Source organism: Xiphias gladius, chromosome 1, assembly GCF_016859285.1.
Source record: "Xiphias gladius isolate SHS-SW01 ecotype Sanya breed wild chromosome 1, ASM1685928v1, whole genome shotgun sequence".
Lineage (NCBI taxonomy): Eukaryota > Metazoa > Chordata > Actinopteri > Istiophoriformes > Xiphiidae > Xiphias > Xiphias gladius.
The window spans coordinates 25,530,141-25,553,277 of NC_053400.1; the positions used below are offsets into that span (position 1 = coordinate 25,530,141).

The 23,137-nt window shown below is 40.1% G+C and overlaps 1 protein-coding gene across 3 annotated transcripts; it reads right to left on the reverse strand.

The window, feature by feature from the left end:
* Window positions 1–943: 943 nt before the first annotated feature.
* Window positions 944–22,471, reverse strand: LOC120794221 (immunoglobulin-like domain-containing receptor 2). 3 transcript variants are annotated; one of them, XM_040135061.1, is made up of 10 exons: window positions 22,341–22,471; window positions 18,337–18,723; window positions 15,454–15,573; window positions 10,467–10,523; window positions 7,576–7,722; window positions 7,315–7,482; window positions 6,806–6,934; window positions 6,075–6,417; window positions 5,242–5,977; window positions 944–3,294 (listed from the first exon to the last, which is right to left on the reverse strand). In XM_040135061.1, the coding sequence occupies exons 1-10, from the start codon at window positions 22,456–22,458 to the stop codon at window positions 3,259–3,261; spliced, it is 2,241 nt and encodes a 746-aa protein (XP_039990995.1). In that variant the 5' UTR covers window positions 22,459–22,471; the 3' UTR covers window positions 944–3,258. The 3 variants fall into 3 exon arrangements, with proteins under 3 accessions (XP_039990995.1, XP_039991004.1, XP_039991013.1); XM_040135070.1 differs by lacking the exon at window positions 10,467–10,523; XM_040135079.1 differs by lacking the exon at window positions 6,806–6,934.
* Window positions 22,472–23,137: the final 666 nt, after the last annotated feature.

A 23,137-nucleotide genomic window follows, 5' to 3' on the forward strand; every position in this document is an offset into this window, starting at 1 on the left:
ACAAGTGGCAATACCTCAATGCAAAAAATACTGTATTACAAGTAAAAATCCTGTAATCAAAATCTTTCTCATGTAAAAGCGCGTAATTATTATTAGCAAAAATCTGCTTAAAGCATCATGAGTAAAAGTACTCCTTATGTAGAAAGATGGCCCCTGTGAGTATCATATTATCATATGGTACTTGGATTTTTATTACTGGTGGATTAGTATGCAAGCTGTATTTAACTGTTCTTTATCAACTTTATATACTGTTGGGTAGACTAATCTATAAAAATGGAGGATATTTTATATACTCATCATATGTTTTTTATATAAAATCTTCCTCTGCAAAGTAACTAGAAAGTATAACTGTCAAATAAATGTAGTGGCGTTAATACAATATATCCCTCTGAAGTATGATGAAGCTGAAGTATTAAGTAGCAGAAAGATGAGCACTCAAGTTAAGTGCAATTCTGTCAGAACTGGACTCCACCACTGCCTTTACATGATGATTTCTTAAACCTGGGTAGTTAAAAACAGGCCATATGAACTTCTGAAAAATAATGTAAAGTAAGCTCAAATACAAACCCGGGGTTCATAACTCTGCTGAGTTTATTTGCTGCGAAGATGTGAAGATAAACATCGTTGGTCTTAATGTTTATGTTATGTCTGTGACCCTGCATCTTGCCACTTTGAATACAGATATTTTAAATACTTAAATGACGTAAGTGTTGTAAAAAATTCTTTATGTGAATGACAAAACAGTGCAGTTTTCTGTGGCTGAGTTGGCAGAACTGATGTGTGACTTTTGATACAGCTGTGTAGTGAAGACAGGCAGTCTGTGGCTACAACAATGAACAAAGACATGAGTCATACTCAATTACACATTGTCTCCTTTACAGAAAAGTAAATAGTCATCTCTCTTTCTCTCTCTCACACACACACACACACACACACACACACACACACACACACACACACACACACACACAGACAGTTGTCAGTACTAGACAGCAGAAGAAAACTAAACACTAACATTAGACTTTTCTCAAGACAAGCCTACCCACCATGCTGACAGGAATAATAAAATACTGCACGGTGTAATGCTAAAACAGAAGTAATATAAATGACAGATGTCCAAAAATCGGTAGGTTAATGTGTGTTTTGTATTTGTGTGTGTGTGGTTGTTAGATAACACATGAAGGTGTTGGTTTTGCTGTTTAGACTCAGCAGTGATAAGAAAAGGCCGAATTACAGTTATCATATCAAAGACACTTCATCTTATGTACACAGTCACACTGGAGTGCTTAGGCAAACATTACCATTTACAAAGTACAACGATCATATCGCACCTCACACATAAATAGGTCGAGTTTACATATAAAAATGTCTTCATACTTTAGTACAAACATGTCTTACAGGCAAGCGGTAGTTCAATGCCTTAACTGTTTATAGAAAAAAATAGAAAATTTGATCAGGTTTTAGTCCCTTCGAGAAAACAGTTACTTTGTGCAAACGAACATGTTTTAAAAGAATATGAAAAGCTCCACTGGCACACAGTCCAGAGACCAAATACCGTTACTGCTCCATGAGCAGTAACAACCTTAACTTAAAAGTAACTAAACCACCGCTGCAAATGCTGCAACAAATATGGATGATATTAGGTCAGTGGGCAGTTAGTAGAATTAGTCGATACCCTCATTAGTTTAGTATTTTGTCAGTGCAGCTTGCTGTATTTGGCAAATATAGTGTCATGAGTTTGAATGACTCCTCTGAACATCAAGCAAATTTACCATCTTCTGAAAGGCACTCCTGCAGTTTGGGCACAGATTATTTGGCCTCTTCAGAGCTTTAAATAATCATATTGATTTCCAGACTTCTTTTTTAGATGATAAATGATGCTACATTAAACCTTTTATAACAAAGCTCATGTGGATGTACTGTATGAGTAAGTTACTTAAAGCAGCACAAGCTGTAAACACAACATTGACATATTATCACCTTATAAATTTGTTATGGCAAATAAAATGCGTTAGCAAACAGTTGCTTATTTACACATTCAGCTGAGGTGGAGCAACATTAGCATCCGTTTGGAGTTGTGGTCCTGTCCACCTGATGGATTTAAGTCCAATATTTGCCCTTTTAACTCTGTTTTAGTCTTCCAAAACCTTTTGAGTGACATATGAGCCCCTTAGCTGCTAAATGCTCCTCTAAGTTCAGCTAGTCTCTAACTGTGTCTGTCTGCCCTTTGGTGCTGAGCAGGTAGTGTAAAGTTGTTTTATTAGAGCTTTTTCGCTGAAAACTTCTGCCTGCCACAGTGCGGGAACGACACTGATGAGGGCTGTGAACTTTACTATGAAAACACTAAAGCGGAGGGCCGTAAAAACCTAACAATGAGCTGAAAGCTGCTAAAACGCTCCATAGGGGTGAGGGGAACTGCAGAGTCGGATGACAACACCTTTCACATTAAACACAGCCATCTGATCCATTGTCAATATAAAAATATTGGTTAAACCTGGAGCACATTACTTTTTGTTTGCTTTCATCTCCAGAACGTGCATATTGTAGCTTTAAAGCGGCTTTAAGAGTTCCCGTCTTTTTCCATGAGGCGTTCATATTATTATGTCCACCCCCTCTGTCGATACACATCATATCAAAATTTGGTAATGTTCCAGTTTTAGTTAACTTAATGTCTCCTTGCTAAAGCCTTCTGAATTATGTGCCTTATACCCTGAATATGTTACTGAATGTAACAGTGAGTTTGTTGTCACACAAGTGGAGCTACAGTATGTCCTTTAAAACAATGGTGTTGTCATATACCTTCTATTCTACAACTGAGCTTTTTAAATGCAGATATCTCATCAAATGGAAATGAATGCTCTTATTGTGCTAGAAGCTAAGTGAGTCTCTCCGCTGCAGAGCCTTTTATAAAGGGATGAGGGGAGACTAACAGCGACCCGCTTGGAGGGACAGCCCAGGTCATACACCCAGCCCACATTAGTTCATGTTAGTCCAGCTGAGATGTACACGAGGCAGCCAGTGACAGAAACTGAGCGGTGATGACTTCATCACTCAGCGACGTCACAGACAGAACGCCCCAGTAACAGTCTTGATAGTTAAAAGTGTATCTGTTGTCCATTTCTTCTTGGTACTGATTCAGCTCTCCACACACAAAGTCAATTCCACCATCTTTTATCAGCTGACGCGCAGTTCCCGTAGAGTTTCATGGGTGTATGCTCCGCCTGCTCCAAGATCTCAGTCTCTGTGGCTATCAGTCGATCAGACAATGAGGGAATCTCGGCTGAGAAGAGTGTTCTGGTGAGGATAAAACATGGTAAGCGATCAAAACAACAGCAGAGCGTTTACACAAAAATATTAAAATGTATGGTGTTCAGTTGAGTGAGACGACATAGAGGAAGTGGACATCAGCCAAACGGGGTTATTATGGTGAAGTAGAACCTGGGACAAACTGCATTTCAACTTTTTTTTCAAATTATTTGTAGATTTGTTTTAAGCCCCCGCTCGAGGCCAGAAAGCTGACTCTGATTAATTAATTCATTTGGTACAGGAAGTCTTTGATGTTGAATACCATTTTGACCCAGGTTTGTCAGGGAGGAGAAAACCAGTTATGATTGTTATGGAGAGTAGTTGGATACAGAACAGAGTTTTCTACCTAGTTTTCACTCTGGTAGCATCTGAACCTGACCTGTCGAAGGTACAACAACAACACTTACTGTAGGCCTACAAACCTTACTTATACTGCAAGTCAGACTTTCTCAACCTTAGAGATGGGACCCCATGTGGGGAAGATTACATATTGATATCATTTTTAATAACAACGGGTTTGAAATATATCATCATCTCTGTATAATCCATTTGGAGCTCCCTCAATGCTCTTGAAAATAGCACACAAAAGTATGCCATAATCCAATTCACATGATAACTCTCAACGTGCAGGGTTCATGAAAATTCTGGGGCCTGAAAAAATGTGTTCATAGGCCGGAAAAGGTGGAGAAAACTCCACTGCAATTCACACGGCGACAACACGGGTTAGCTGCACTCGCTCACATGATGCTTATCTGACCACAACACGTTTCAGATCTGCTCAAAAATATCCTAAATAACCCCAAATTAAATTCCTACACTGACTAAAGTACTTCTCATTTAGAGCATATATGTATAAACATACTAAACCTCCAGCTTAAAGCAGCAGTTTGGGTTGTGGGCAACTATGCTATTTCTCAGACAGCAGATGTTTTTCTTTGATCTCTACGTGCATTTAAATGTTAGTTGACTGATGAGCTAAACATCTATTGGCTCATTTCATGGATGTCCACAAGATAAAATATCTAGCCCTTTTGACCAAATAGTTCCCGGAACTTTGACGAGCTAAACTCAGGAACTAAACTGGGAACTAAAAGTCCGCTTTGTGCATTCCTATTTGCATGTCCATCCCTTCAGAAGAACCATGAAGATTACGCAAATTAGAAAACAACAGAATCATCCTGTTTTTCTTTGTATTTACTTTTGCGGGACTCTGATATTTGAGTTGGAAAGGAGACTGGACACTGTCTCCACAGTGGTTGACCTGCTGAGCGTTTTATGTTTATTTATTTATGCTCTGAATTGTGGTGAAACCACCAACAGATCAAGTTTTATATCTCTTGTTTGCTCACTTTGTTCTCGCATCGCTGCTCCCTCTCTCTGTTCACTCAATACCTCTCTCTACCACCTCTCCCTCATGCAGTCTCAGGAAGCCAATAACATAACATTATTTTAATGTTACCAAACATTACAAGAAATGTCAAACCTTGCCCAAATTGTGATACTAGAGTCACTCAGTACTTCCTTGCTTTGCCCTGATAGTTGCTAAATAGTTCTACCCTTGGCGTCCAGAATTTTTCCCCCCCCTGGAACTATCGTACAGTGACTAAATTTAATCCCTGGTTCCCTCTGGTTGAAATACAGGTTTAGTTCCTGAGTTCCTCAAAAGGTTCTTGGGCCTCTGTGAAAGTTCCTTCGATGGAAATGCCCCAGTAGACTCCCTTAAAGGCTGGGAAATAAAACACTGAGATTAAAATACTCAGTAGTTAGCCTAGTGTTAACGTTTTTCTAAGAAATATTTTCATCCATTACAAACCAATGACTGGTTTTCAATAACTAGAGAAGATGCCATTTCTAGATCAAGTTCTAGATCTAGTTCTAGTTCTCATAACCACCATATAATCCTACCAATATTTTATGGGCTTAAATGTAACTCACCACTTTCCGAGATTTGTCTCTGGTTTCCTCTCTGCGACTGGTCATGGAATGGGCAGGAGGTTGGGAGGAGCGAGTGTTTGCGGGGAGCAGCCGTGGAGATGGCCTGTCAGTTCTGCTTCGCTCTGTGTCTGAATAAGGAGTCAGTGAATCAGCCTCTGGCCTGTTACTAGGCGACCGGCTGCAGTGCCGACTAGATTCCCCGCTACTCTTTTTCGAGCTGCCCTTTGAGGGTGTGTCTGAATCTTCCTCGCCCCGGGCTCCACTCTTTCCCTGGCTGACCCCACGCAACTTAGCCTTACGGTCCAACAGGCTGTTCAGGAACGTGCCATCATAGTCCTTGTCTTGAGAGGAAGTCGATGGTGGAGTGACTCTAGGAGGAGGAGGAACAGGATGGTCACTATCCCAAGTGCCCCTCCTCTTTTTGGGTGAAGGAAGGGGGCTTAAGTTGTGTCCTTTTTTCCTGTTTCGCCTGGGATGATCTTCATGGTCCCCGTTGCTTCCAAGCTCACTTTCATCATTGTGGTAATGCTGAGGTGGACCATTGCGGTGGGAAGGATATCGACTGAACTCCACAAACTCCATCTCATAGTCTCCGAGTTCTTCTTCTCTCTTCTCTGCTCCTCTACCTCCTCTCTGCCTGTAGGAAGAAGCAAACTCCTCCAGCTCGTCCAGTGAGCCAGTGCGTTCTGCAGTACGGAACGTCTTTCTCTGCAGATGTTCTGAGCGAGGGTTCCACCTGCGAAACACAGTTCGAGGCCAAGAGAGGACAGGGTATAGTGTGGGTTTTTAAGTATGTATATGTAAGGAATCTGTCCATTCAGAGGTGTCAGTACCTGTTGTGGCTGTCCTCCTCGCTGTGGTTCTGCTGCTGATTACGGCCAAGCCTGCGTGACTGTGAGGAGGATGGAGGGTCGTCGCTGTATCGTCGCGGAGGAAGAGGCTCGTCCTGGCACCGCCGGGGCTCTGAGTTGGGGTCATCACGATAGCGCTGGGTTGAAGGGGGTTCGTCACGGTAACGCTGTGGCTCCGGGCTGCGGTTGTCACGGTAGCGCTGGGGTTCAGGCTGAGGGTCATGGTCAGGGATCATGGGCAGAGCTTTCTTCTGGATGTTTCGGTATGTTTGGCGGAAGCCAGTTTCTCCCTCGTGGAGAGAGCTCAGTTCGGAAAGACTACAGGCTGAACAGGTCGAAACAAAATAATTAATCAATGAAGAAAGATTGAAGCGAGAAATAAGCAATTGAAGAGAACATCAAGGAAGACACTGCAGACGAAGAAATCAAGGTACGCAAGAAATTACACTGTTTTGAACTGAGAATTGTTAAAACACATTCTTGCAGGTAAGTAGGTATGCACACTTGCTACTGTATCACATCTGAACTACTGGAAATTCAATGTGAAGAAAACTTGAGTGCAGAGAAGCATGCCAAGACGAAGCTCAAAGGAATAAAAAGCCAAAAAGATACTACAAGAAGAATAAATAATAGAGCATGCATTTGACATTTACTGACAAATCTTGACAGATTTTTCAGAAGGTAAGGCCACAGGATGGGTTTATGAAGCTTACACTGGTGGCTGATGGACCTGGCAGGGTTGAAGTGAGCCAGTTGTTTCTCTACATACTGAAGCACCCTGAGAGAGTCCTGATCCTGAGGTGAAGGTACGCGGTAGGGAACACCTACAGTATGCATCGGCACTGGAGATACACACTTGACCCATCAGCATAGCAAACCTCTGTTTGTCTTTGTGTGTGTGTATTCATTGTTGTTTGAGGACCATACTAGTATATTTTCTGCTTCACTATTTTGACTATATTTTCTGGCTATAATGGCAGGAATAAAAAAGTTGCATGGTCAACACACGGTCACTTGACAGGCACATCAATTTGCATCGTTCACATATAGCTAAATAAAATATGAACTGAGAAAAACAATTACAATCCTCCTGAAACATTTTTGAATCCACTATTTGAATGCCTCATACAAAGGCGGCATTTCCAAAATGGCAAAAACACTGATGGTCTCTAAATAAGTCTAAAAACAAAGATTCACTCGCTAATGAAAAGTAAGACCTCACCTGCTGTGAGTAGGCTGCCATTTGAAGGGGGGACAGAAGACATCTTGTCCACTAGGGAGGGGGGAGCGATGGGGACCATGGTCGGGACACCAGAGACAAAGTATGGAGGGTAGGCAGGTGTCTGAGGGGTGGAGGTGCCTGTCTTTATACCCTTACCTGCCTCATACACTAAAAAAGTAAAACACAAACCAATTCAGACTTACCAGAAATACATGCTTACTTCAAAAAGTGTCAGTATTCGGAACTTTTGTTTATACTCACGGTGTCTGGGGCAGCAGCATGTGTCGGGGCAGCACCAGCAGCTGACGTAGCAGCAGCATGAGTGAGGACAACACTGACACCAACAAATCCCAACCAACAGCAGGAATAACACGCTGCCCAGCGTCACCGCCGCCACAAACACCCACTCTGGAAGTACACACAACAAAGAATCCCGCATATAAATAAATACAAACACATATTAACATAGGAACAGATCGACGTGATCCCTGTGTAGCCACACTTGGCTTGGAAAATAGCTGTTTACTTCAAAGAGCATTCCACTTATTTAGAATTGCACTCCTATAAACGCTGTTGGACTCACGATAGACAATTAAAACAAAAAAAAACAAAAAATCTATGGAGCAGAACAGGAGATATATCAGTTCCTTTTATTCCACACATTCTTTTTCCATGTCAAAACCTGGTCTCTATATCACCCACAATTCAACTCAACCACTGAAGTGTGTTTGGAGATTTTGGCGTGCTATTCCAGTAGCGGCTAATGTAGCCTTGAGCCGTTAGCCTCCGGCACAGATGAGTGGGCTACAGAAGTCTGGTAAGCTCATTTCTTTTTAACTCTACACCAGCTGATTATTTTAATTTTCAAACCTACGGTCTTCAGACCAAAATGACATCACCTCAAGTGACTTGAGGTCATTTCACACAGCTACCTGTAAACACACAATGATGTGTAAAATCAGCACAGTTCTCCTTTAAATCTGTCAGTTTTTCAGCAGTATATTACTGCTTTCCCTCTGTACAGTATAACAGCATGTTTAGTATGATTGTAAATAGACTGTGTCTGTGTTACATGTAGACTACAAGCCTCTGTCCCAATTGCATGCTGTATACTATTTCAACATTATTTTGAGAATGCTGTGTTTACATGGGAAAGTAATGAAAGTTTATTAAAAAGGAAACATAAAATGTATACTAAAATTGTTGATTTTTGAGTTCAATTTGAAAAGAAATGAAGGAGCTACTCATAGCTTGAAAATTTGGAATAAAGGTAGTAGTAGATGTAGTACATAATTAGTTAAATGACATATTTACAATTGAGACAACGAATGAAGTCCTGAAGTTCTGTGGACTTGCAGAATATAATTAGTTAGTAGACCCAATAATCTGACTTCCCTTGTCTCTTTTGACGACCTTTAATGTGTTTAATCTGAATAGTAACATTCTGTACTTTATTCACCTTTCATATCTCATTTGAAGTTTCATTTCAGCCAACATGGGAGTTACGGATTTACTAACATATTCGTTTGTATGTGTGTTTGTAAGTTACTAATGAGAGAGAGACAGGGCTGACAGTGTGACCAGTTTAGAAAAGTAATGTAACTTTAAACATAGAGGATAATGAAGATAATAACCAAAATTTTATCCAAAGGAAAGACACATTTGAATATATTTTTCCTTGAATACACGAATGCTGCTTCTAGGCCAAGTGAAATGGCATCCTTTCTTCCTTAAAGAGATGCATTTCCTGTTGTAAAAGGATTTTGGGACGGGACATAACACAGTGAGGAATCATTCTAAAAATTAAAGTTGTGGGACATTGGCTATTTACTTTTGTATGTACATAACAAATCAGAACAAATGAAATCTTAAACAGAATTTGAGTATTAGAGAGTTGAGGTGAGTGATACAGCAAGTACAACAGATGTATCTGTCTAAAGGGACAAAGCAAGGGAAAGGGAAGGAGAAGGCAGATAAGGAAATCTCTAACAATGTAAAACCAAGGACAGCATTGTCTCTCGCACACAGACACCAAAGACAAACATACACACACACACACACACACAGACACACACACACAGACACACAAAAAAAACAAACACACACTCACACACAGACACCAAAAACAAACAAACACACACACACACACACACACACACACACACACACACACACACACACACACACACACACACACACAGGAAACCTGTTTTTGTTACAGGAAGCACAGTTTTATGCTGCTTTGTAAAATACAGCAAATTAGCCCTTAATTGATCTCATTTGCGACCATTATGACCCCTACACACACACACACACACACACACACACACACACACACACACACACACACACACACACGCACACACACACACACACACACACACACAGAGGATTGTACCAGTACATTAACATTTCAGAGCACTGTGGGAGTCGATGTGGACAACAACATTTACTAATGCAACACTAACATGAGAGATAAGCTTGCGGTAACCATTCTGGCTGAGTGAATCATACCAAGTCATTTTGGGAGCTACTTCCACATGATCCATCCATTCATTTATCATTTCCCACAAACTCTGTGATAAATACATATGTATTATGGAAATTTGATGTAACATACCAACAAATCTCCGTCCCTCTTGACCAAGTTTTACTGGGTAGTGTCCACATGATGTGGGATGATATGTTTACCACAACCGTAAATAACTATAATGACCTTAATAGTTGTTTTCCACCACAGCTCATCTTAGTGGGAGCAACGGCCAGCTCATTATCTGATGAGTGTGGATCAGACCGTTGGGTTAAAAGCGGCTCTGTATGCAACTCTGTCAAAGCGTCATTATAGCTGAATCCCAAACACCTGTTTCACTATTTACAGATGTGAGAGGAGAATAAGTTAGCCGGTTTCAGAGCTGTTAGCACAGGAACCATTAAACATGGTGGAAAAAAGTCAACATTCTCTTCACATCTCTTTACCAGACTCTTCTTTTATATGTTCATTTGTAAATGTCTTATATTTAAAACATCAATCCCTAGGGAATACCCTGGACCACCACCATCCAAATGGTTCCTACTAGCATGTTCAGAGCAGTAAGTAGGGTTAGTATGAAGGGAAGGAACCAGGTGAGTGGGAGAACACATTATGCCCCTACCTGGCATAATCTTCAAATCAAAGTCTGGCAGCAGATCTTCAGGCACACCTGAGAAACCTGGAGAGAGACAGAGCACAGGTGACAGGAGGAGAGGAGAGGAGAGGGAATGAGGTTGATATAATTGGAATGATTGATTCAAAGAAAGTTACTGCTGCTGCAGCAGCATGCACAGGGGGAAAAGGAAGGCAAAAACAAAGAGAGATACAGAGAGAGAATAAGAGAAGGATAGGTAAATAGATAGAAACAGTTGGCAGGTCAACAGCAGCATGCACTGGAGCACATTCTGGTCTCTTTCCAGTAAGTCTATATCAGAGAAACTGATAAGCAGATTTCTGATATCTGAACTTCCTCTCAAGACAAGGACTATGATACCTGACATCCTATTTTTAATATTAAAAGTTGTAAGGTTACCTGTCTGATAAGAAGACTGACTGGAACATTCTCATGAAGATAATGTGAAAAACAGGCAGAAGCTGTGAGTAATGTTACATGCAGGGCTGCAAAAAATAACAGGAGGGAACATTCCTCACATCCAGAGCCAGAAAAAAAAAAAAAACAAACTGCAGAGAAACATTTTGTTCCTGACTCTAACAAATCTTTCGTCTAAGATTTTATAGACTCTGCTCTAGAGAAATGATGAGCTGATCGTGGCACATTACAGGAGAGTCGCCGTTCAATTTTTAACGCATATCAAACCAATATTTTGAGCTCATTAACCTCATAGTTTAGTTAATCAGGACCTCCATTATTTGGATCAAGTAGATCAGGTGTAAAAGTCAGCATGTTACAGCTGTTATATCAGAGTGTCAATCAATATCAAGCAGCAATCGACGTTTCATATCTTCTGTTCATCTTTTTTCAGGTTGATACAAGTTGTGAAAATTTCCTAATTAATGTTAATGTTGATTCATTTTGTAGCCACCACTAAACAACAGGTGATCACAGATCTAAACATAGTTGTAGTTATTTATAAACTGAAAAAGATGAAAGCTGTGAACTTCATGAGGAAGGATTCAGATTTGATAAATGGATCGGATACTGAATTTGGATTTGATATAATCCTTCTGAACCCCAACCCTAAACAAAAATCCATTACCTCTGTCTATAATAATCTCTCTCTCATATTACAAATAATCCCATTTATTCAAAAAGTTGCTATAAGCAGCTGAAGTCACATTCCACCGGTGTGTTAGCTTCTGTAGCTACATGTATTCTCTCACAGAGAGTGTCTTTCAACGTTCTTTTTGATTGGTATTTGCTACTGTAGTGGATAGTTAAATTTAAGCACAATGAAATGGCAGTGTAGATCGTCACATGGGTTTTATAGCTGACGTACTAGCATTACATTTATATAGTTACATAAACAGTAAAGTAGTCGATTTTTAAGTCTAAAAGGTTTAAATCTGGTAATTTTGATGGAGATAAGACTGAATACTTCTAGATATAAATATGTGTTTCAGGAAAAGAAAAGAGAAACAACAAAAGCAAACCCAAACCCTTAAAATCAATAACCACCTGTCAATTGTTGTTCCTGGTATCTTGCTAGTGTTTTGTCTTTCTGCTTTCATTTTCTTTTCAGACCATTTTAAGGGGACTCCACACAAGGTCAGCAGATGTCTGAATGAAGCATTAAGCATTGTAGATGATGGGGAGTGCGTCACAAGCTGGTGCAAAAATGTGCATGAATGTCATTTTGTTTGAGTGTGTTTTGTTTGGTTGCATATTTCCATGTGACCTTGTAAGTTGAAGCTCTGTGAAAAGTGAAAAAGATATTGGTGTTGGAAAGAAGTGCTGAGCATGAGAGAGAGAGAGACTGGAGAAACGGAGAGCAGGCTGGACTATCTTGGCCTGACTGGCTGACAGCGCACATACCTCACTTTAGTATCTTTCTGGAAGGCTAAACGTGTTCTTTGCTGGATTTCAAAACAAAACAAAACAAAACAAAAAAAATATTAAGTGTACTGAGAAGCAGCCGAATCACCACACGAATTCAACAACAAATAAGTGCTGAAATTTGCATTATGTGCATTTGTAGATTTAAGGCACCTCTACTTGTGTGTTTATCTGTTGATTTGTCTTCTGTGTCCATCCTGCTAAAGCAGTTGAAGGCAGCTCACTTATGAAGTTCCCACTCGCTCATGAATTTGCCTGCAGGCTGGTGATTCACCAAGATTTACGTTCAAATAAACTGGGATTGCTTGTTTTACCCTATAGAGTGATCCAAGCGGCTGGTGTTTGTATACTGCCGCTTATACTCCTCCTAGAGCTCTATAGAGAGGGAGTATGATCAAAAATACACACACAGGTACACACACACACACACACACACACACACACACACACACACACACACACACACACACACACACACACACACACACACACACTTGTAGACTCAACCATATATCTATTTTTAAGTCTGCATAATTGTTCAAAACAACCTTAAAATCTTTGCAGTTAACTTGTGAATTCATAAATGCTGTCTCATTCCTCATACAGCATTTAGAACTTGGCCCGGCAATTAACTTACTTTTACATCTACTGTTATGTATCATAGTTTTTTTAAACTTCATCAGGAAAATATCTCTGCTTGCCCTGTTACGGGGAGGTCAGAGGTCATTGTGAGCTACAGAGTTTTACTTAATGTATCCTTGCTCTAGGGTACCTTAGTGATCAACTTCATAAAAAGAATTCTGATACAGGCTCAACTGGTTCTGAAACGTAGGCAAACAAATGAATAAAAAAACAAAAAAACAAAAACCAAAAAACAAATCTTAAATAACATAGATGAAACTATCTGATTCTAAAATAACAGGATGGATGCATTAAGAGATCTGTCGAATGATCCATCTATTCATGGATTACACTGTTAGTGTGTTGATTTGCTCATTCAGTCAATTCATTAATTCATAGTTGAATGGATCACGCAACATCTATTCCTTCATTCATTCATCATGGGTCACATTCGCGAGATAATCTCTTCTTTCTTCATTCAATGATTATTCCTCCATTTTCCATTCCCATTTCATTTTTTTCCATCCATTTTGTGTTAATTCATTTATATTCACCATTTGGGATTGAATTAGAGGCACACTGGTGAGGCGTATATACTGGCCGATACTTGGTTATTGCCGTTATATTGGTAGCAGTGTATTTGTCAGCCGATAAATAACAAGACAGCGGAGTACAGAAACGCCAAACAAGGTTTAAGGTCATTTAGAATCAATGTCACCATTTCATAGTTTGCCCACCAGACAGCACTGATAAGTTGATTTAAAACTGTAAAATTTCTTGCTTAGTATGTATCTTGGTCACGATTCAAAATTTTTTTTAAAAATTAAATAAATAAAAAAATAAAAAAATAAGTGAACTGTAGTAATATTGTTTGTGTTTATGTTTAAAAAAAATCCATTGGCGATATATCATTATTGGATTTTTTTAAAGACTCAGCATCAGCATCAAAAACCTAGTATTGGGCAGGCTACAGATTGGGTACAAATCATATATCTTGAATGCTTACACATGTTTTTCAACCATTTCCACATATTTTGTTACTTCATAGCTTCTGTTAACTATACTCCATGGAAAAGATGACTTAAACCTTCTGACTTCTATCTCAAACATTAGGCAACAACTTTCAAACCCCTGAATGCATTTTACCTGCGCGTCTGTCTCTGACGTTTGTCGACCTCATTGTAGCCCCATGTTTCCCACACTTCTTTTTGTTAAATTTAAAATACTGATTTAATTAAATAAAAGCTTAATTAAAAAATATGTTTTGAATATTAATCCACTAAAGTTGACACCATGCATGAAAAGGTTAAATCTTGTGCTGGGAGTACAAAATACTGAGAAACGCTTTACACATGGTAAATTATTTAACTCATGCACATTTCAATATTTTATCAAAGTTTAGGATTATAAGCAAGTACCTTCAGACAAAGCAAAGCAGATTTTTTTTCTTCTTTTATCAGCCACTGAGTTCTCAGACATCCATGTCAGTCTAGTGTCTCACATCGTGTCATCCTCCATCTTTTGTATCACTATGCTCTGCTGTCCCTCCCCCACGTCCTTAAATCTTCCCTGTCGTCTTTTCTGTGAAGCCATTTGCTAAAAAGACAAAGGAGCCCCTTATCCATTTGCTGTGGCCCCAACTGTTGTTATGGAAACACAACAAGTGCCTCACGTGCTATATTAGGAAAACCAAGGTGGATTTAGGGTCTCTCATGCCAGGTTAAAGAATGCAAAGGGCAATTCATGCAGGAAAAATTATTTGCCTTTAGCATAATCCAAACCCATCATTATTTGTAACATACTATCAAACCAAGGCTGTACAAAAACTCTAACAGGATTCAGAACGCACTCAAGTCTTTGCTAACTGTAAAAGCTTATTGTCGAGTGCCTGTGTGTATATTTGAGTGTGTGTGTCTGTGTCTGTGTCTTTTTGTGCACACACATAAGTCTCTGAGTGCCAGCCAAACAAAAGTTCAGCCTCAGAGTGAATTAGGGCACCAAGAGCCACACAGCCTCTCAGCCATTGCCATGGTAACATTTGTTGTAACTGAACACGGAAAAGTACACTGTCACTGTAACACAACACATTACAGATACCTTTTACAACACGGGACACAGAATCCACACACACATGCACACACATACATAGGCACAAGTGGAATATTATTGTGAATGTCAGACTCAAACAAGGGATAATTATTCTGCAGTAATTCAGTTTCATCACCTTGCTCTATATGTTAAACAATGTTCAACAATGATGACTCTGCCGTATCTGGCCAAAGCTCGCACCAAAACTAGACACACTGTTGAATTTATAAGTCGTTTGAGTTTTAATGGATATTAGTGCGACACAGAGGAGATATCCACAGAGAATGGTGCAAGTGTGACTTAATTAAGTTCTTAGGCTTAATTTTTTAATTTCAAAACTAAAATCCTTTACAATAGGCATGTTGGGAAAGTAGTGGCACCTTACCCAGAACTAGCAGCTCCACAGAGGCCTCGTTCTGTCCCTCTAGATCATCAGATATAACCACTTTGCAGATGTAAACACCACTGTCTCCCCACTTTACCTCTCCTATCCGCAGGTCTGCCTCTGCATGAGAAAAAAAAAAGTTAAAAATTAAACACAAAATCATGTAACGCCCCACTGTTTCAAGCTGCCTGGAATTAAAAATGCACAAATTGTAAAAAACAGGTGGTGAAAATATGAAAATCCATTTCTTCTTTCAACGTGCATCCTCCAAAATATTTTTGGATTTAGTAACTTCTGCATTTTAAAAGGCTATACTATATGTCAGTAAGTATGTGGCAACCCAAGATTACACTCATATGTGATTGTTGAACATTTCATTCCCAGAACCATGGACATGAATCTTCTGCTATTACAGCCTTCAACACTTCTGATAAGACTTTCCACAAGATTTTGGAGTCTGGCTGCAGGGATCTGCTTCCATTCATCCAATAGAGCAGCAATGGTGGTCAACCACTGATGTTGGGTGACATGGCCTGTGGCATTCCAATTCATCCCAAAGTTGTCGGATGGGGTCATGTCAAGTTCTTCCACAGCAAACTCAGAAAACCAGACTAGCAAAAAAATGAAAAACAACCCCAGATAGAAACTACACACACGTACGTGAAAAATGGAGTCCACATACTTTTGGCCACATAGTGTATATGTGTTTGCCCAGGATGATGCATAAGGTTATTCCATTAGTCCTTTTCATTAATGGAAGCAAGATCTCAAGGCATAAAAACCATTGGACTATAGTTTGGCCTAAGAGTCTAACACACGAGACAATACTAGGCTGCCAACTCCACTTTAAGAGGGCAAGACATATAAACACAACAGACAGGAAAGGGGTTGTATTATTCACTTCCTTTTCCTGTTAGCCTAGGAAGGGGGAGGAGGGACAGGCTGACCAGACCACACCACAGTGACCAGTCTCTCCTTCAACAAAGCGACACCTCCACTCATGCAGCATACCATGTTTTATTTTAATAGTCTATTATCATTCAAAGCTATCTTGTGATAAAATCAAACATCTTGTTTGTTTTCTTTGATTCATGATATGATTCCTCACCTGTTCAAAAGACATGTAAGTCAGATGGAGTGCCAACTTTTAAATGGTCATGAGTGCAACTGAGTGTGTTGGTTTGTCTGTGTTAACCCCCCGCCAGTGCATGATGGGACAGACTCCAGCCTCCCTGCCACCCTGATTAGGATTACATGGGTATGGATGACCGAGTGTCTCTAAAGGCAACATAGTTGAAGCTTTCACTTTTTCTGTCCATTTACAACATCACTACACCAATCTGTTTCAGGAAAGGAGGTGGAGTAGGACAGAAAAGAAGAAGAAAAGCCTTAAACTGAGAGAAATGAATGTGTGGGATGGTGGGATGTAGAGAGAACTAGAGAGTGAAAGTAAAAGCAGGACACTGAAGTACATCAGAGGGAAGGAGTGAGAGGTCAGGATGAATGAGAGGACAGCATGAAAACCATTTCTTTTGTCTGTGTTCCTGGCTGGTGAAGAGAAGGTCGATTTTTCAGCCAGAGTTAGAGCTCCATAAATCTGAGGCCTACAAACAAGGCCACCACTCAGTCAAGCACACTCACACACATCCAACCACAAAAAAAAAAAAAACACAACACACACACACACACACAGTAGTGTCCCTTAGATGATCCTTGAATGGCACAATGGTAAGACTGTAAGGAAATGTAGACATCAGGAAAGGGGGATGGCCTAGGAGAGAATTCCTGTGGTTAATGTGTTGTAAACTGGTGAAATATTTCATTATGCTGCTTCCTTTATTAGCATGACAGATCTGATTAAAAATACACCCTACTACACCTACAGCCATGTGGGGGAGGCACCCCAGCCTGCCTCTAGGACACAAGAAAAGACAGAGTGCTGCAAGACTGATTTTTAGAGACCAATCAACACTGTATTGAGACCAATAGTGTCAGTTTAAAAATTTGCTTACTGTAGAATTGTGACCAAGATATGTACTGGGCATTTGAAAAATAAACTTGTCATTGCTCACCGGAAGACAAACTATATAATGGTGAGTGACACTGTTTTTACGGCAAAACACATGTTCAGGTGTTTTTGTGTTGTTTATAAGCAAACATACTGTGTGTGCCAATACCAATGTATCTGCAATGGTACGGTGTCAGGACATCACATGCATTAAACATGTAAAAAATTCAGTTTTACAATCTTAATTCATAGGTTTAAATGTGTAATTCCATGTGAGGATTATTATTGGGATAAATTTGGCAATGATAATCTATTGCACTTTTTGCACATGTCTTAACTGCAATATTTTCTGCAGGTTCTAGTTTTTTACATGTCAGGGTTCACTATCCAGTTGATCAGTGATTTCTGACTGGATGGATAGGAGTTTTGTCCTTTTTTCTTCCTTGAGAAATCCGGTTATATAACCTGACTGCTCTGAAAGCTCAAGTTTACACTAAAGCCTCCCGTGTCTCTCACACCTCCTATACATGTGTAAAGGTTCTCTCTGACTTTTTGGCATTTAATTAATGTTTTTTTCTATTGTGTATTTTACTCCGTCTTCTGTAAAGCACACCGTGATACACTGAATAAATAACTGCTTCTGCCATCAAATGTCTACAATATTCGGCTTCAGCACAGCTTGCCACCTGCAAGCAAGTGAACTGAAATTCCATCTAAAGCTGGGGAGCTAAAGTTCAGTCTGTAACACTAAAGAAATGTGTTGGCCTGGCTACACAGCTGCTGTGTGATTTGAAAATAAAAGACTTGAGATAACTTTCAGCATGGACATCAGAGACACAGAACCAGAGGTGCAAGTAGTACTAAAAAAGTCTTACTGTTGATAATGGAGATGTCTCTGTTCTTGTAGTACTCTGACAGGGTGATTGAGGAACCAGAGATGGAGGCCACAGTTCGGACCGTCCGGCTGCTGTCAGAGCAGTCGAGGTAGCTCGCCGTCATCCCCGTCTCGTACCCTCCGCCGGCTCCTCCTGTTCCACCTGTCAGCCCACCTCCTCCCACGCCTCCACTCAGGCTGTCGGGGAAGGTGAAGGAATCCCGCGTGCGGTCGCGACAGTACGACTTATAGACCCACTGCACTACAGGGGTCTGGGTGGACACACTGGTGTACTGACATGGCAGAACCATTGACTGGAACAGGACAGCATACCTCTTCTCATCTCTCACAAACACATGAACCCCTGAGCAACAGGGAGGGAGGACACCTGTGGGAGGATAAGGAGATAATGAAGAAGGATCAGTCAAGTGTGAAAGAGGGAAAAGTAAAAAAAAAAAGGTAATTCTGGATAATTATTACATTCATTGTGTTTGTTGAGCTCAGTTCAGAAATGGTTTTAATCAGTAATTAATGAGTGATTATTTGGTATGGAATGGAGAGCACAACACGTGTTTTTGGTTTTCAAGAGATCTGAAGAGGAAGCTCAGAGGGTGCATGCTGGCTTATTGTGACATACAGTACACTTTCCGAGGATATCAATATCCCCAATATTCATTGCAAATAAACGTCCGCAAATCCGCTTAGAAATAATAGAAAAAGAGATGCTGAAGAATCTCCAGAATCATCATGTTTTCTTCAGTATCAAAGTGATCCAGTAATAGCTGACTGTATAACCATGGATGCATTTCCAACAGGAACTTCTAATATATAATTTGGCATACTTTTAATGGTGACAATATGGACGAAGGGAGGGGCTCCCAGATCCCCCAGACCCAGAATCCCTGGCACACCCAGATCTAGCAACCAAAACATTTTTCAGTAATAACTGGGAATGTGTAAAGAGGGGGATTAAGGACTATTACAGCAAAAAACAACACACAATGATTCAGATGCTCAGTCGAATCAAAGTCTTAGGAGACACCCGCGCCTGTCTGCCTGTAACTTTACAAATAGCTGACAAATCACACACTTCAGTCATTGCAATATGGAAAGCATACCTTTTATGGATTTGATTGAAATGACATCCTTTTTCCAAGAGAAATTCCATAAATCAAAAATATTTCAGAGTAAACACTAAGTAAAAATACGTGCATGTTTTTATTTTCCTCATAGCTGGAATGAGATGAGTCAGCATGCAGTTTGGCAATGTAAACGTGGAAAAACAAGGTTTGTTGAGACTGTTCGAGTTGCTTCTGCTCGGTGAAATCTGACTGTGAGCTGAGTTGACCTGAGGTTGTTTTGGAGCTTCTGAAGCCACAGGATTCTGGGTCACATGAGGACCAGGAGCTCGAGCTCGGCAGTTCAACAGCTAAACACACCAGAGAGATGACCATGTGAAAAAAACACGCCCACACACACACACCCCGAAACATCTGTGCGTGCAGCTTCTTTGTGTGTGTGTAAACAGTTGGAGGTGTGACTGAACTGGACCAGTGAACTGGGATGAGGTAAGGGATGAGAGAGGGGGCTGCTTCACTTAATCCAGACCAGGCCAGTTCACACAGTTTTGTCTTCTTTCTGTTACTACTGTTCTGTTGCCTGGTGTCAGCGAACTGATGGATTTTAATAAAAACGCCAATAAGCTACATCAAGCACAATATTACATTTACTAAGACTATTCTTCCTGGTTGTTAACGTATTTTCACAACGGCTTACATACTGACAATAGTAACGCCCGTGTTCTCATAGACAATGCAATGACATTTACAGTACAACACGTCATCACAACTAAACACCATAACTGCACAGTTCTCAAGGCAGAAAAAACTACAAGGTGCCACTGATAAAACACCAGTCAGATTTTAAAGCCAATCAGACAGACCACGAATCTCCCCTTTAAGTTGTTTGCTGATTCAGTAACATTACTGTAAGGTCAGTTTATACTATGTGGATTTCAAAAACTGTAAAATATGATGTTTAAGTATTATTTTTCATCGCAAATGTATGTTATTTACAGTATACAGACCTGCCGTTGCATGCTACTGAAAAATTGACATTGAGATTGCTCTTAAAAAGCCTGTGCATACCATCGTTCACACCTAGCATGCTTTCATTTTTCTTACCAGGGGATAATGGCATTGTGTAGGTATGTATTTAAATGCTTCTTTGTGTCGTTTGAGGCCAATTTGGTTTTACAGTAAAAGACTGATTCCGGTGGAGTGGTGTGGATTTTTGTTAAAGAAAAAAACACGGAGCATCGTCTCAGACCAAGATGAATCAAGTTGACTAAAACATAAATTCCTCAGGGAGAACATTACTCTGACTTCTAAGAACTGGAACAAAAAAATCCAGGAGGTTGGGCTTCCTGGGATCACAGTCGATCTGGGCTTTATTAGTTTTCAGAGGAAGCCACCTCCAGAGCAGAAAATGAAAGCAGGAGGATGAGGAGGAGGGGGAGGATGGTTACTGTTGTAACATTGGACAGAGGTACCTTGCTTCGGACATTAATGTAAGGGAGATGTGAAGGAGATGTAATTTTCCACACGACAAACAGTATCTGCTTCATCTATGGTTGAATGAAAATGTAAATCTGTTCTGGTGAAACAGGCCGAATTATATTATTGACCTGTGTTATTCATCTCGTAAGTTCATTAGACTTCATTTCAGCACGATATGCTGTTCAAATAGCCTCTTCATGTTGAGGCATTGATTATTTTATAGATCTATAGAAGGATGGGATTTACACGAGCCTTGGATTTACTGCACATTGTGCCTACAGCAGCTTTGTGAAGAATCTTGTAAATGTAAATCATGTCGATCGCTATGCATGTGTAAACTTCAGCTTTCATCAGGGGGCCAAATATTTTGGAGGGCCACATTTTGGCCACGGGCCGCTGTTTGCCTACCAATGCTGGAAAAGGCTTGCATTCTTTATCTAATATTTATTATTTCATATTTACATCATTTTCACATTACACTTGATTATAGTTACTATGTATAAATACAACTGTACATTTCAAATATACTGTATTTACTATGTTACTTTGATGTGGAATATCAGATAACTGCACAAAGGCATTTGCACATACATTTCATTTAGGCACACTGGTCTCGGGTACTGTACTATTTACAGTACAGCTTTCTAATTTGATTTATTTGTTATTTGCGTAATTTTTTTTAACTTATCTGTTTCTGCAAGTTCACCAAGTTAAATCTAAGACTTTTAAAGAAATTTTTGATACCACATAGAATGGAATTTAATACCTGTCTCACAGTCATACCGCCCAAAGTATGCAATAGTTATTTACTGAGTGCAATGTGGAATAAACGTCAGTTAATTTACATTTATTTCACATTTTTGTTCTTCTATGGCTTTTTTTTAGGGAAATCTAAGTGCTGGTTTGTTATTTTGTCTTTACAAGCTAAATGGGCAGGTAAACTGTCGTTTCACTGAGAGACCTAGTTAAATTGGTCTGAAGTTGCACCTCCTGATCCGCAACCCCCAAAGCTTCTGGTCGGATCATTCACACATGACTAAATACAGTATAACAGCTGACTGCAGCACGGCTAGCATACGGGATAAAAAAAAAAAGAGCCGTAAAACTAGCTTACATGTTTATAGTTTTCCGTTTTCAGTTTCGAGGAACCGAAATTTAGAAATGTGGAAATGCGTAGGATCTGTTACAGGAAAAAAAAAAAAATCACTAACACCTGGCTAATAAAACATATAATTGTTAATGTGGGAAGAAAAGTTTCAATCTAACGTTAAACGCTTTCACTCGTCCCAACACAGCAGGCTCAGGTTGGGTTAGTCATCTATAGAGACGTTAGCCCCACGTTACCGTTACTCCAAACTCAAACCCGAGTTCAACAACCTGTTTACTCCGCTTCAACAGAGTGGATTCCACCTTTCTCTCCCCCCCCCCTATGTTCATCTTCTCTTACCTGCCAGATAAACGATAAAAATCCACCAGCTCGGCGTCGAAAACATTTTCCAAATCCTGCAGGTGAATTTCATCAAAGTTTTCCGAGGCGCGGAGCCGTCCTTCCTCCGTCGCCCCATCCTTGAACGATGTTTCGAGGGTCCCCAACGTCCGAGAGTTAAGTGCAGGATAACGGGACCGGAGTCAACGTCACCAAAATAAAACTCAAAACTACCGGCAGTGGGCTTTCAAGATAAAAGCTTTCGTTCGCGTAGACGGGGTAATGAGAAAATGAGCGTTGAGAGGAGAGGCGGAAAGCGAAGAGCTGTTGTCTGGTCAGGTATTTTACTGAAGTATAGCTTCTGACATAGCCCCACTGATCTCGTTTCACCTTTACTCGGGAGTCAACATTTTAAAATGGATTAATTGCAGGTTACTTTGGGGTCTACACCAGAGGCAGGCTCAGAAACTTTTCGGCGGAGGGGTCAAGCTGTGTCATCTGTAGTCCTTTTGCGTGTGTTTGTGGTCCTTTTGCGTCACTTTGCGGTCGTTTCGTTTGCTTGTTTCTTATGTGAAATATGTAAGAGTCTAAGACATATTACATTCAGAGCAAGTGATGCATTTGTGGTTTATTTTACCAACATACCCAGCGAGTGTGGACACACCACCAAAACCCCATACAATACTGGGTTAAAATCTGGGATATTCAACATATTGAGATACTCTCATGAGGGTCCAACATTCTGTAATAGTAGCTTTTGAAAGATGGGGTGTTTTAATTGCTATGCTGCTTTACTAATACGTAATTTTGAAAGTACG